The sequence below is a fragment of the Astyanax mexicanus genome, chromosome 18, assembly GCF_023375975.1.
Source record: "Astyanax mexicanus isolate ESR-SI-001 chromosome 18, AstMex3_surface, whole genome shotgun sequence".
Classification (NCBI taxonomy): Eukaryota; Metazoa; Chordata; class Actinopteri; order Characiformes; family Acestrorhamphidae; genus Astyanax; species Astyanax mexicanus.
In genome coordinates, this window is record NC_064425.1 from 22631152 (window position 1) to 22644497 (window position 13346).

The 13346-nt window shown below is 35.7% G+C and overlaps 1 protein-coding gene across 1 annotated transcript; it reads left to right on the top strand.

The window, feature by feature from the left end:
- The first annotated feature begins 2528 nt into the window (after positions 1-2528).
- slc25a15a (solute carrier family 25 member 15a) lies at positions 2529-10706 on the top strand. The gene is made up of 7 exons (XM_022679404.2): positions 2529-2934; positions 4486-4568; positions 5744-6002; positions 6896-7036; positions 7436-7611; positions 8490-8648; positions 9917-10706. The coding sequence occupies exons 2-7, from the start codon at positions 4514-4516 to the stop codon at positions 10036-10038; spliced, it is 912 nt and encodes a 303-aa protein (XP_022535125.2). The 5' UTR covers positions 2529-2934; positions 4486-4513; the 3' UTR covers positions 10039-10706.
- Positions 10707-13346: the final 2640 nt, after the last annotated feature.

Sequence of the window (13346 nt, forward strand, 5' to 3'; positions counted from 1 at the left end):
ATGCCAAGAGGCATGCATGAAAACTGTGATTAAAAACCAGAGTTATTGCACCAAATATTGATTTCGGAACTCTTAAAACTTTATGAATATGAACTTACTTTCTTTTCATTATTTGAGGTCTGAAAGCTCTGCATCTTTTTTGTTATTTGAGCCATTTCTTGTTTTTATCGTTGCAATTAAATGCTCTGAATGACAATATTTTTATTTGGAATTTTAGAGAAATTCCGTTGTCCGTTGTTTATGGAATAAAACAACAATGTTCATCTTACTTAAACATATACCTCTAAATAGCAAAATCAGAGAAACTGATTCAGAAATTTAAGTTAGCACAATGCAAATATATTAAAGCACTTAGTTGGAACATTTCACTCAAGTTCTCTTGATTAAGCCTCTGCCACAGATCATCTTCATACTAGACTACAAACATCTGCTATGTTCTTGCTGGAGTGTGAGTGCAGGTGTGATGGATCACATATAAACCAATAGGGTGTCAGAATGGTATATGTTTATACTTCTCTACATCTAACCAAAATCAGATTACTCTATCTGGATAGAGATATTTATCTGGATAGGAATGAAAACAAGCTGAAATAAAATAGGAGTAGAGTTAAAAGTAATCTGAAAAAGTATTACTCCATTAAAGTATAGATAACCAAAATTTCTACTTTAGTAAGGTAACAAATTTGTACTTCACTACTTAACACCTCTGTTGATATGGTGGCCTCACTGTTGTTAAAACCCTTTGTCACAGAAAATAAGCAACAGTAACAAATCCTGTACAAGGATGAAACAGTGCATGATAACCTTTGAAACAGTGCATGGTAACCTATTGTTAAATGCAGCAACAACAGCAAAAATTAGTATTGCACAGATCTCTGATCTGTGCTGAAGACAATCTTTCCTGAAGACAATTGACATTGTTTTAACATCTCTTTGGGGCTCCATCAATTTCGAAGTGGTACAATGATTCGATGTCACCTGTGCAACAAGTCCATATACTATAACAAAGTGGAAGCGACTGGGATGAAAGCAACTCACTCAGGCAGTGTAAAATGACAGAGCAAGGTCAGCAGATGCTGAGGTCCATAGTGCACAGATGTTGCCAACTTATTGCAGAATCAATCTCTACAGACAATCTCTCCAAACTTCATGTGGTCTTCAGATTGGCTCAAGTGAAGAGAGTTTTATTCAAGCCTCACATCACCAAACGCAAGACAAGCGAGTGGCTACTTCTGGTAATATAATATAACAATCATAGTGACAATCTGAAAAGGTGTGGTGCTCCTGGGATGAAGAGAATTACCCCAGGACCCAATTGAAAGCAATCTAATCTGAATAGACTTGCATATGGCAATGTTCCTTAATGATGAGGTTGTGACAACATTCTGAGAAATTTCTTGAAACAATGAAAACAGCACCACCTGTTGACAATGTTGTATCTACACAGTAAGTAAGCATATTGTATTCAAATATTTGTATTTATATTGTTTTTCTCTGTTCAATTATCTTAGTAGATATGAGGTACTTAATGTCATAGGACCTTACTGTTTCTGCATATTTGTGTATATTTAATATATTTTCAGTTTATCTAGTATATTTATTTATGTACAGTATATTAGTGCTACTCACTTCAGAGCATTACCCCCAGTATTTCAGTGCACGAATCTCAACATATAGTCCATAAGATAAACATTACATCTACAAGGAATATATAAACATATAAACACAAATGCCAGCATATTCAACATATTTCTGAACACATTTTATATTGATATATTTGAGAAAAAAAAACTAAAGAAACTGTTCATGATTACATTTTATAAAATTGTATAAATTCCACAAATAAACAGTAATTGTACATTACAGTATGAAGCTCTCTGTTCTCTGTAGAGGATGTACTTATATGTTTGTCTGTAAAAAAGACAACGTTTGTCATTTATTTACTGTCATAAATAGACAAAATCTAATTGAGTTGTGATGTCATTTTAACAAAGGGACCCCCAAGCTTCACATTTGCGATTACAAGAAGTTAATTTACACACACAAAATGTGTGTAAAATACGTTATTTTTTCCGCCTGGTATTTTCGACATTGATGTAATTTGTTACAGTGCCACACTGCCAAAAGTACCAGTTGGTCTTAAATAATAATCTAATTTACTGAGATTATTCTATCAACAATAAAATAAATAAATGTTTAAAAGAGATCATTCTGTGTGTAAAACATCTATATATAATATGAGTTTCACATTTTGAACTAAAATACTGAAATGAAGTAACTTTTCAATGATATTATTTTTTAAGGATGCATCTGTAAAACTGTTTTTTTTTTTTTCAGTTTTTAGTTATTGAAGTACTTTAATTAAAACAAAAAATAAAGGGAAAAAGGGGGGTGTTCTAAAACTTTTGGCCGGCAGTAATCATAGAGCTGAAGAACTCTTATAAAACCTTATTGCGCTTAATTAAAAACCGTCTCACAGAACTTTGGCGACCCCTAGTGGTCAGTTTAGGCGCTGCATGCGGTTTACAGTAGACCCCTTAAGGCTTAGGTCAATCCGGCTCAAGTGTACAGCCTATAATGAACGCGGTCGAGCAACTGTCGAATTTCCACGATAATATACCAGCAAAAAACAGTGTTTTCGGTCTTAACCACAGCCTTACCTGTCTCCTCACTGTGTGAGGAAGTCGCCATACTCAAGGAGGCGCGGCACACCCTTTAGCTAAAGCTACATACCTTCAGAATACGGCAAGATACACTGTTACTCCATGTGACCGGAAAACCCGCACACTCAGAGACAGAGAGGGCTGGAAGGAGCCGCGTTAATAATGCCCGCGGAAGACTGTAGTCTTAGGTAGAGACACTTAAACTGGCCTGAGATCAGCACTGAGGCGTGCTAACACCTGAACACAGGAAGAGAGGAGTCGAGAAGCTGCTGTGAGTATGAGCCTCTTTATTCCTACACTCCAATATTAAGCTTATTAAGGGGAACACAGCTATTAAAGGCTGTTCAATACATGCTATTTAATACAAATCAGCTACAGACACAGCTAAAGGTCAGGACTCGGCTGTTCTGGGTTCAGCCTGTGTATATAAGGAGTTATGTTGAGCGTAATAATAAGGAAACTGCTCAAGGACTTAAAGCTCATACACTCTGAAGCTGTACCAGCTGGTAAGACTAGTATCTGTCCCATTTTACGCAAAACTCAGAAACTCAATGATATAAGGATATACAAAGGCTGATATAAGGAATAAGTATGTTTAATTAATATAGTATTATAAGAACGAGAAAGATATATATATATAGAGAGAGAGAGAATACTAAGCTGTGCACATGATATTATCTAAAGCTGATGCAACTCTGCCACTTTATTGTAGATAAGAGACAAAATCTGCTAAAAATAAAATAAAAAGCTAGTCAAGCTGGTTATGCCGGTTTCCCAGCTTCAACTGAATTCAATTCAATTCAGCTTTATTGTCATTATACTGATACTGGGTTGTGCAGTACAATGAAATTCTGTTAGGCTAGTTCTCCAGTGCAGAAGGACATTAATCAGTACAAAGACAGACATAGTGCAAGACAAGACACAGTGAGCATGGGAAAATGAGCACAATAGATAGCAGACAAATAGCAGTAAATACAAGTACAGGTTTACCTTAAAACTAACTTCAATTCAATAAATCAGTTCAAAATGTCAAACTAATATATATATATATATATATATATATATATATATATATATATATATATATATATATATATATATATATATATATATATTACATACTTACATGGCTTACAGTTAATTTAAAAAAAAAAAATCACTATCACTATCTCAGACATTTTGAATATTATATAAGACCAATTGGTACTTTTGGCAGTGTGGGCAGTGTGCCAAGTCCTGCTGGAAAATGAAATCCGCTTCTCTATAAAAGTTGTCAGCAGAGGCAAACATGTAGTGCTGTAAGATTTTCAGGGAAAACACTGCACTGACTTTGGAATTAAAATAACACAGTGGAGCAACACCAGCAGATGACATGTCTCTCCAAACCATCACTGATCATCAGTAAATTTTAAATTACATTTGTAAATCAAGGGAGCAGTGTCTGGAGGAAGAGTGGAGAGACACACAGTCCAAATTGCTTGAGGTCTAGTGTGAAGTTTTCACAATCAGTGGTTGTTTGGAGAGCCATGTCATATGCTGGTGTTGGTACACTGTGTTATATCAAGTCCATAGTTAGAGTAGAAGATCTTACAATAGAATTTGGTATGTTTACAGTAGTTTACTGTTTAGATTAAGACTAATGGTGGACAATATAAAAGTTGTATTGCAGAAACTTCAAATGTTGGCTTACAAAATGATAAGAATTTTGTATAAGGATTTATGGTACGACAACTGTATGTATCCTTGTTAAACCATTACTTTGTGAAATCTGTGTAATCAAATTAAATGAATATCCTGAGAAATTGTTTTGTGTTTTTGACAGCTTGTTATACAAAGGCGGTTTTATTATCATGGCACCGAATCCTGTCATTCAGGCCATCATAGACTTGTCAGCTGGAGCATGTGGTAGAGTATTTCAACTTCTTATAATGTCTCACACTTCCTCTACATCAGGGGTGTCCAAACTACGGCCCGCGGGCCATTTGCGGCCCGTTTCCTTTTTTGGAGGTATTTTAGAAATAGAATGAAAGTTGGCCTGCTGTTAAGCAGGTTTTTATAATGTGAGATTCAAAGTTTGAACGCTAGGTGTCAGAAACGGGCCAAAGAGTCTAAAAGCAGAGAGGGTGCGCATTTCTAGCGCAGAAAAACGGGGCAAAAGAGTCTAAAAGCGGAGAGGGTGCGCATTTCTAGCGCAGAAAATCGGGCCAAAGAGTCTAAAAGCGGAGAGGGTGCGCATTTCTAGCGCAGAAAAATGGACCAAAGAGTCTAAAAGCGGAGAGAGTGCGCATTTCTAGTGCAGAAAAACGGGCCAAAGAGGAGAGGGTGCGCATTTCTAGCGCAGAAAAACGGGACAATATGTCTAAAAGTTGCAGTAATTAAGGAGTTTAATATTACGAGACATCATGAAATTTGAAAAATCTTAGTTTACACAACACTGTCAAAGATAAAGATAGTAAGTCAAGTAAAATGGTGTGTAAATGAAATAATCAGGAAAAAAGTATTATTTAAAGTGGTATATTTCAATATTTGTTTTAGTACAGAGTGTGGCCTGGGACATTAAATATATTTCTCCTTCTGGCCCCCAACAAAAAAAGTTTGGACACCCCTGCTCTACATTGATACTGTTACATGGACATATAGTTTCAAAGACAGTCTGTTAATTAGCAGCTAGCAGGTATCAGCTGTGTTATCACTACTGTTTAACACTTGTTGTGTAAGACCAGAAGAATGCAGCATATCTCGACATAGATTGTGTAATTAGCACACTGTCTGTGTGTTTAATAAACTGAAAACAAACCTTGGGGTTGTTTAACTTCTAAACAGCAAATATGAAAATAAATTCATACTAAATATAAAAGGTATTATTTGAGTGTCAGGTAACACATTTATTTGAAATAAATAGTTAAATAATTGGAAATTATGTAACTCTATAGATAGAAAACGGTAAAATAGTTTTTGATTTATCTGTTATCTGTACACATTATATAGTTGTTTATGTAAACCAACCCCTACGATATGGTGAACCTGTATGTTACATGAGAATCACAGTTTTAACATTTCCACCCTTATTTGTGTTGCAGGTGGTATAGCATGTGTGCTCTGTGGCCAGCCATTTGACACCGCCAAGGTCAAGATGCAGACTTTCCCCAATATGTACAGAGGGTTTGTTCACTGCTTCGTGTCCATCTCCAAACAACTGGGTCTGCGAGGCTTGTACCAGGGCACCACCCCGGCTCTGCTGGCCAACATCGCAGAGAACGCTGTGCTGTTCATGAGTTACGGCTTCTGCCAGGATGTGGTGCGCTTTACGATTGGGCTGGAGAGAGGAACTGAGCTCAGGTGATTTTTTTTTTTATTATTATTATATCTAATAGTGTAATGAGCCTTTAGAAGATATTTGGTTTCCTGAGTAAATTTAAAGTTACTGGCGGCTTAGCTGTAAATATTATAATAATACAATATAAAATTTTTTACACTTGACACACATGTAGTTTACTTTATATGTTTTACAATAAAGTAAACTACATGTGTGTCTAGAGTGAACATTCCTGGAGACAGGGATAATGTTTACTTGCTGGTATAACCTGCCACAGTGTAGCTGGTGGTTCATCCATATAAAGAGCAACAATATGTAGAATGTTTTACTTTAAAATACATTCAAAATCATTGTGGTAAGTCCACGGATGTGTAATGGGAAAAAAAAAACACTTATGTTGTTAATGGTCCAGACTCAGCTAAGTATGCTATGTAACATTGGCGCAAGAACTGTGTAATGATGAATAACCTTATTTACGTACAATTTGTGTACCCACAAATTGTCCCATGAACCATGAAATTGTTCTTGTCCCATGACTTTTGGTATATCAGTATATAATAGAATGTAGTTTCAATGAACAACATTTCTGAACTGCAACTAAATTAACTTAATTTTTAGATGTTTCAATGAATTTCTTACCTCCTTTCATTAAGTTCCAAGTGAGAAATGATTAAACAGAGTGGAAATAAAAGCATTTGAAGAATATAAACCATGAGGGATCTGAAAGAGTTGAGCAACATATGTTTTAGTAATTAGCAGTTATTATGCAGGCATGATGAAAGTGTTACAAGAATTGGGTCCCATTGGCAGTAATTACAAATTGTTGCAAATGTGTGAAAAACTGCTGTAATCTCTGATGCTGTGTGAGGGGTAATGAAGGCTTGGGGTGGTTAATGAAAGGTGTGTGGTGTTTCAGTGACATTCAGAAAGCTTGCTCTGGCTCTGTGGCCTCCATCTTTTCCTCTCTGGCTTTGTGTCCCACCGAACTAGTGAAGTGTCGCCTGCAGGCCATGCATGAAATGGAGGCATCAGGCAAGATCGCTAGTGGACAGAAAAGGTAACATTCAGTAATATTTAAAAATGCTTTTTAGCTTAATGATTTTGGTAAGTCTGGAATAAAAAACAGTTGCACCCATAACACAAACATAAAAAATAAAACAAAAGCTGGACTTATCCTTGAAGAGGGATGCTTTTTGTCTTGGTGTAGACAACCAATGAATCTGTGTCAGGAGGCATTATGTTAATAAGGTAACCTTTTCTGAAAACATGCTGCAAAATTCAAACAAGACAATGTTTTTCCACACTATGCTGTTGTCTCAACAGCTTCTTTTTTATTATTTATTAATTCAGCCTTGCAGTCTTACATTTCCTTCTAGGTGCATTTATTTTTTTGTAACTTATTAGCTTGAATGAAGGCCTTTATCTCAGTCTCTCTCTTTCTCTCTCTCTTTCTCAGCACAGTGTGGTCTGTGGTCAGAAATGTCTTAAAGACAAATGGTCCTCTGGGTTTCTATCAGGGCCTGACCACTACAATAGTACGTGAGATTCCAGGCTACTTCTGCTTTTTTGGAGGCTATGAACTGAGCCGATCTCTTTTTGCTCGTGCCATGGGAAGGAGCAAGGAGGACATAGGTAATCTGACTATTGCACTATTAGTACTGGTATTAGTAATAATATGCTAATGTTTGCCCTTTGTCCTCTAAAATAAAATAGATTGTACAGACAAAAAAACAGAACATACAGCTCTTGAAAAAAATAAGAGACCACTTATAATGATGAGTTTCTTTGATTCTACCAAATTGAAAACCTCTGGAATATAATTAAGAGGAAGATGGATGAACACAAACCATTAAACCAAATTGAACTGCTTGAATTTTTGTACCAGGAGTGGCATAATGTTATCCAAAGCAGTGTGTAAGACTGGTGGAAGAGAACATGCCAAGATACATGAAAACTGTGATTAACCAGGGTTATTCCACCAAATATTGATTTCTGTACCCTTAAAACTTAATGAATATGAACGTTCTTTTCTTTGCATTATTTGAGGTCTGAAAGCTTTGCACATTTTTGTTATTTGAGACATTTCTCATTTTCTGCAATACATGCTTTAAATGGCTCTAAATATTTATTTGGAATTTGGGAGAAATATTGTCCGTAGTTTATAGAATAAAACAACAATCAAAATTTTACTCAAACATAAACCTATAAACAGCAAAATCAGAGAAACTGATTCAGAAACTGAAGTGGTCTCTTACTTTTTTCCAGAGCTGTAGTTGATATGTGTATGGAATAAATGTATAATTTCTATACATTTGTATTTGTATATATTATAGTATTGTTGAATGAAAATGTAAATACTTTATAAATAAAAATACTTTATAGAAATAATAAGAATTTTTTCTTTTATTTTAGGTAAAAATTCAAATATGCTGAGTAAATGTTAAAGGATTGAATTAGATTCTGTTCTAAATAGAGGTTCTAACAGATGTCCGTCTCCCTTTGTTTGCCAGGTGTTGTTCCCTTGATGTTCAGTGGTGGGTTTGGAGGGGCCTGTCTCTGGATAGTGGTTTATCCAATAGACTGTGTAAAGTCCCGCATTCAAGTGTTGTCTCTGGCTGGGCGACAGGACGGCTTTCTCAAGACTTTTATGGGCATTGTGCGAAATGAAGGTAACCGTCGGTTTACTGTCAGTTCACTCCATTTAAATGCAGTGCTAAACTTTGACAAGATTTGTGTTGGCTTCATGCCAGTTCTGCTAACTGTGGATCTAGATGTTTGATGGGACACAGCGCAAAATATTTTGTGATTATTCATTCATTGTGTATGAATGAAGTCAATGTTATTGTTTTACAAAGTAGTACATGTTTTAGCATTATAAAAAATCTTAACTGTAATTATAATAGAAAATACTTAAAAATAATGTAAATCTACAACTGTCAAAATGTAATGAAAAAAATTATAAAATTGACACTTTCTTGAACTTTTAATAGGTTAAAATCAATATATTCCTAAATACAAATTAATCATGTAATTTTCCTCCAAACTTTTCGTTTTGTTACAGTTGTCTAGTTTTTATGTCTATTTTCACCTATGCAAAATTTGGGATTGATTTCTCTTAAAACTAATCTGATATTATTATAGGTGTATTAAAAGTACAGAGTGAACAGGCAGCTTCTCCAACTTTCCAGTAGAATAATCTCTAAAACCCTTAAAGTTTCTGAATGTAAATAACTTATTCTACTGCAGAGAAAAGGGGTTTTCACATTCACCTGTAGCCCGTATACAGGCCAAGGTCTGTTAAGGGGTTAAGCACCACATTTAAGTAGAAGTACTAAAGTATTCAACATTTTTTGTACTTAAGTATTACAAGTAGTTTATTCTAAACTTTTCTAATCAAGTACTGAAAGTAGAAGTACAAGTATTGTGTTGTGTAGTTATTACAGAACAAACGTTTTTATTATTTCAAATGTTTAGTTTAGAGGGAACTCACAATTGTTTTGGCTGTATCAACAGTACAAGAACAGGAATGTACAGGATAGAGTACATTGAAATAAAGTCTTAAATTAATTTACCCAAAAGAGAGGCTAAACAAGCTGATAGGATATTTAAACAAATTCAGCATTAAAGGTCACTAGTTGGTCTATCACTCTTGTAAAATGAACTAAAGCTGTCAAAGGCCAAGGCATTAGATCAGCTTTATCAAAACCGGTGACAGTGCAGAGCATCTGCCGCTCTGGCTTTAAAGATAATGTGGGTTTGGAATGATTCCTATATTTATATAATTGTAACGAGCAGTGCGCCTTATAATCTGGTGAGCCTTATAGCGCAAAAAATATGGTAATGTATAAACCCGGGAATGCACATATTCTGAGAAAACCTTAACAAGAAATGAATAACTAGAACAGCAGCATTAACTTTTGTTTTTTCTCCTTTCCAGGAGTGCGGCCTCTTTACTCAGGTTTGACCCCAACTTTGATCCGGACATTTCCTGCAAACGGTGCTCTCTTTCTGGCCTATGAACTCAGTCGCAAGATGATGATGAAACAGTTTGATCAGTGACTTTAACTTTCATAATTTCACTTGAACTGTTTCTTGATCTCCAGCATAACAGAAAAGTTTATATAGTAATATATACAGAAGAAATAATATTATTTCTTTTTTAAAAGGTGCTTCCAAATACTAAACACTGCCTAAATTTTGCTGCAGTATTACAGAAAGTCAGTACAGTGGTTTAACTGTAAACACTAGACATGCTGGTTTTAAACAAATCAAAGAGTTAAACGGGCATAAAAATCATACAGTTTATCTGCTGCTGGTTATTAAAGCTTTTGATGTGTAATGTGATAATGACAACTACACTGTAAAAGAAAATATCTTTCGCAATTGGTACCACATTTCCCTAATATTCTCTTGCTCACTAAACTTAAAATGTATTGTTGCTCAGACTTTAGGACTTTGGCCATCAACTGCATTAATATATCAGTATAACTTTCTCCATATGTGTATTTATTCGGTGCTATTATTGTAGCTCCTGGTTTCATGTACACATCTAACAAAGTCAAAATGTACATATATATTTTGTTGCTGTCAGGCAAAACCATTCTCAACTTGAATTGAGAATCAACTTAAAAAGTGAATACAGTTTAAAAGATTTGATTCCTGGTTGTTTTTAAGCATTTCTACTGGTCCATTTATCATAACATTAGTAAAAAGCAAAACCTATATACCGTATTTTTCGTACTATAAGGCGCACTTAAAAACTTTTAATTTTCACAAAAATTGACAGTGCGTCTTATAATACGGTGCGCCTTTTGTATGGATTTTACTCGTCAGGTTGTAAGGAGCAGTAAACACACACTCCGTGCAGCGTTATAGAGAGTTTCAGTGCTATACAGAGTCCAGAGCCGTGCAGCTCCTAGGCTGGAGCGGCAATAGCATTAGCTAGATGCTAACCGCTAAGCTAGCTAGCTTATTCACTGTTCAGAGATCAGTATTATCTAAATTTTACTCGTCAGGTTGTAAGGAGCAGTAAACACACACTCCGTGCAGCGTTATACAGAGTTTCAGTGCTATACAGAGTCCAGAGCCGTGCAGCTCCGAGGCTGGAGCAGCAAATAGCATTAGCTAGCTTATTCACTGTTCAGAGATCAGTATTATCTAAATTTTACCCGTCAGGTGTAAGGAGCAGTAAACACACACTCCGTGCAGAGCAGCAATAGCATTAGCTAGATGCTAACCGCTTAGCTAGCTAGCTTTTTCACTGTTCAGAGATCAGTATTTTCTAAATTTAGCACTTTTAATACTGCTGGAGCAGTATTATTAGAGTTAGATGCTAATCGCTAAACGTTCACCGTTCAGAGGTGAGTTATCGGCCTGTAAGTCTGTGCTGCTTTGCCTGGCTAGCATTAGCTAGATGCTAAGCGCTAACTTTCTCAGAGGTGTGTTTTATCAGCCTGTAATCTGCTTGTTTACCGTGTTAAAACAAGCTATGGGGGACGAATCGCTAGCTAATATCTCACTGTTTTACCAGAACACGCAGGATTACTCAGTGTAACGCTGTCGTTTAAGTTTGGGTTAACTTTACTAGTTTAGGTGACTAGCTAGCGTGCTAGCAGATAGCTATGCTAACGCTGGTGCAGCAAGCCTTAGTGGACATCTGGAAATCTAAGCTTACTGTAAATAAACTGAAGCACGTTACTCACCCAAATAAACAGTTTTCAGGAGAGGAATCTGTGTAGATTAATATCCAGCACTCGTTTGACCTTGAAAGAGCTAACGTTAGATTTGTATACTGAGACGCTCCACCGGCAAGCGACCACCCCCGGTGGGGGAAGGGAAACATGGCGCCACCCCTGTTCACTTTGATATAGGCACCCTTTCTAGTGTCACTTAACGCGCCTTATAATGCGATGCGCCCTATGTATGGAAAAATAGCAGAAAATAGGCGTTCTTTGATAGTGCGTCTTATAATACGGTGCGCCTTATAGTCCGAAAAATACGGTACAAGGTTTCTGACTAACTGTGATAATATGAAAAATATCAAAATAAAAGAATTTTTAAGTTTTATTGTAGTTGAAAAGTAGAACATGATAGTTTATTATAGAATATAGAAAATATATAGATATAAATATATATACTGTATTTATAATTTTTACATAAATATATTTTATTACCTCGATTAAAAAAGTTAAAAATCTCACATCTTGTTGTGAGAGTATGATTGCCACTGTTTTCATGTCTTTACACTGTAATCTAACTGGGCAAACTGTAACATCTCTATGCTCAGAGCAAGCATTTTCCTCACTCAGTTTTGTCATTCGCTTCAAGTTCTATTAAACTGACTCCTGTATTGGCCTAAAATGAATGGCCTAAAAAAACAAATGTTTTTCAGTTTCAGTGTTCAGAGATAAAGACTAATGTTACCTGCTTTACCAGAGCAGATATTTTCAGGTCTGTGTTTTTGTTAGACAACCCTGTAAAAAGAAAAAAAAAAGATTTGTCTAGATACTGTAATCAGAGACCACCTTATGAAAACAAACCACTGCAAATTCTAAAATATATATATAGAAGCAAGGAGCTGAGTATGAAGTGCTAATGTGCATTTAATGTTGTGCCACGGAAAATTCCATGTTTTACTGTAAGTGTTTGTGCCACACTGCTGATATGATACCACTGCTGTAGATGAACAAGGGAAAGTCAGCCTATATTTCCATAATGTTTCAAGCTCCAGCAGGGTCTGTCTCTATGGTGAGCAGCACGGAGGCGGCCAAACTAGCAGCAGTGGAGGCGGCGGACATCAGATATGCAGCCCACTGAGCAGCTCCTGAGGGACACACAGAGCTTTAGTGCACTCTGATAGAACATGTAAAACACTCTGAACCACAAATATGTAGTGACAATTATTATTTGAACGTCAGTTATTGTGATAATATGCATTTTTTCACTATTTTATGTTTTGTTTGTTTTAACAATTGAGAAACTGCTGTTATGACTGGTGATAATAAAAACATTGTTTATCATTTCAGATTAATTATTTCTCATTTGTATAAAAATAATATATTGGAAGTGTATTATTTTTGATCAACCAACTTCCACTGAATTTGTGTTAGTTTTCATGTGTGCAGTCATGTGAAATGTAATTGTGAAATGTAGTGAATGTATTTATCTTAAATCTTCTTTGTGAAGGCATCAGGGTTTTTTGGATCTAGTCATGGTGATAGCACTACCTTCAAAAATCAGGATCATACCAAACTAAGGGCCTGTTTACACCCAGCATTAAAATGCGTTTTTGTATCCGGATAGCATATGAATATACTTTGACTAGATTTTGTTTACATTTTGTTGCCAACTAAAATGCATCCCCAGCA

Coding starts and splice junctions, on each gene's coding strand:
- slc25a15a (XM_022679404.2), top strand. CDS start 4,514: ATGGCACCGAATCCTGTCATTCAGGCCATCATAGACTTGTCAGCTGGA. Junction 6,003..6,895: donor GAGAGAGGAACTGAGCTCAG/GTGATTTTTTTT, acceptor GTGGTGTTTCAG/TGACATTCAGAAAGCTTGCT. Junction 7,612..8,489: donor AAGGAGCAAGGAGGACATAG/GTAATCTGACTA, acceptor TTTGTTTGCCAG/GTGTTGTTCCCTTGATGTTC.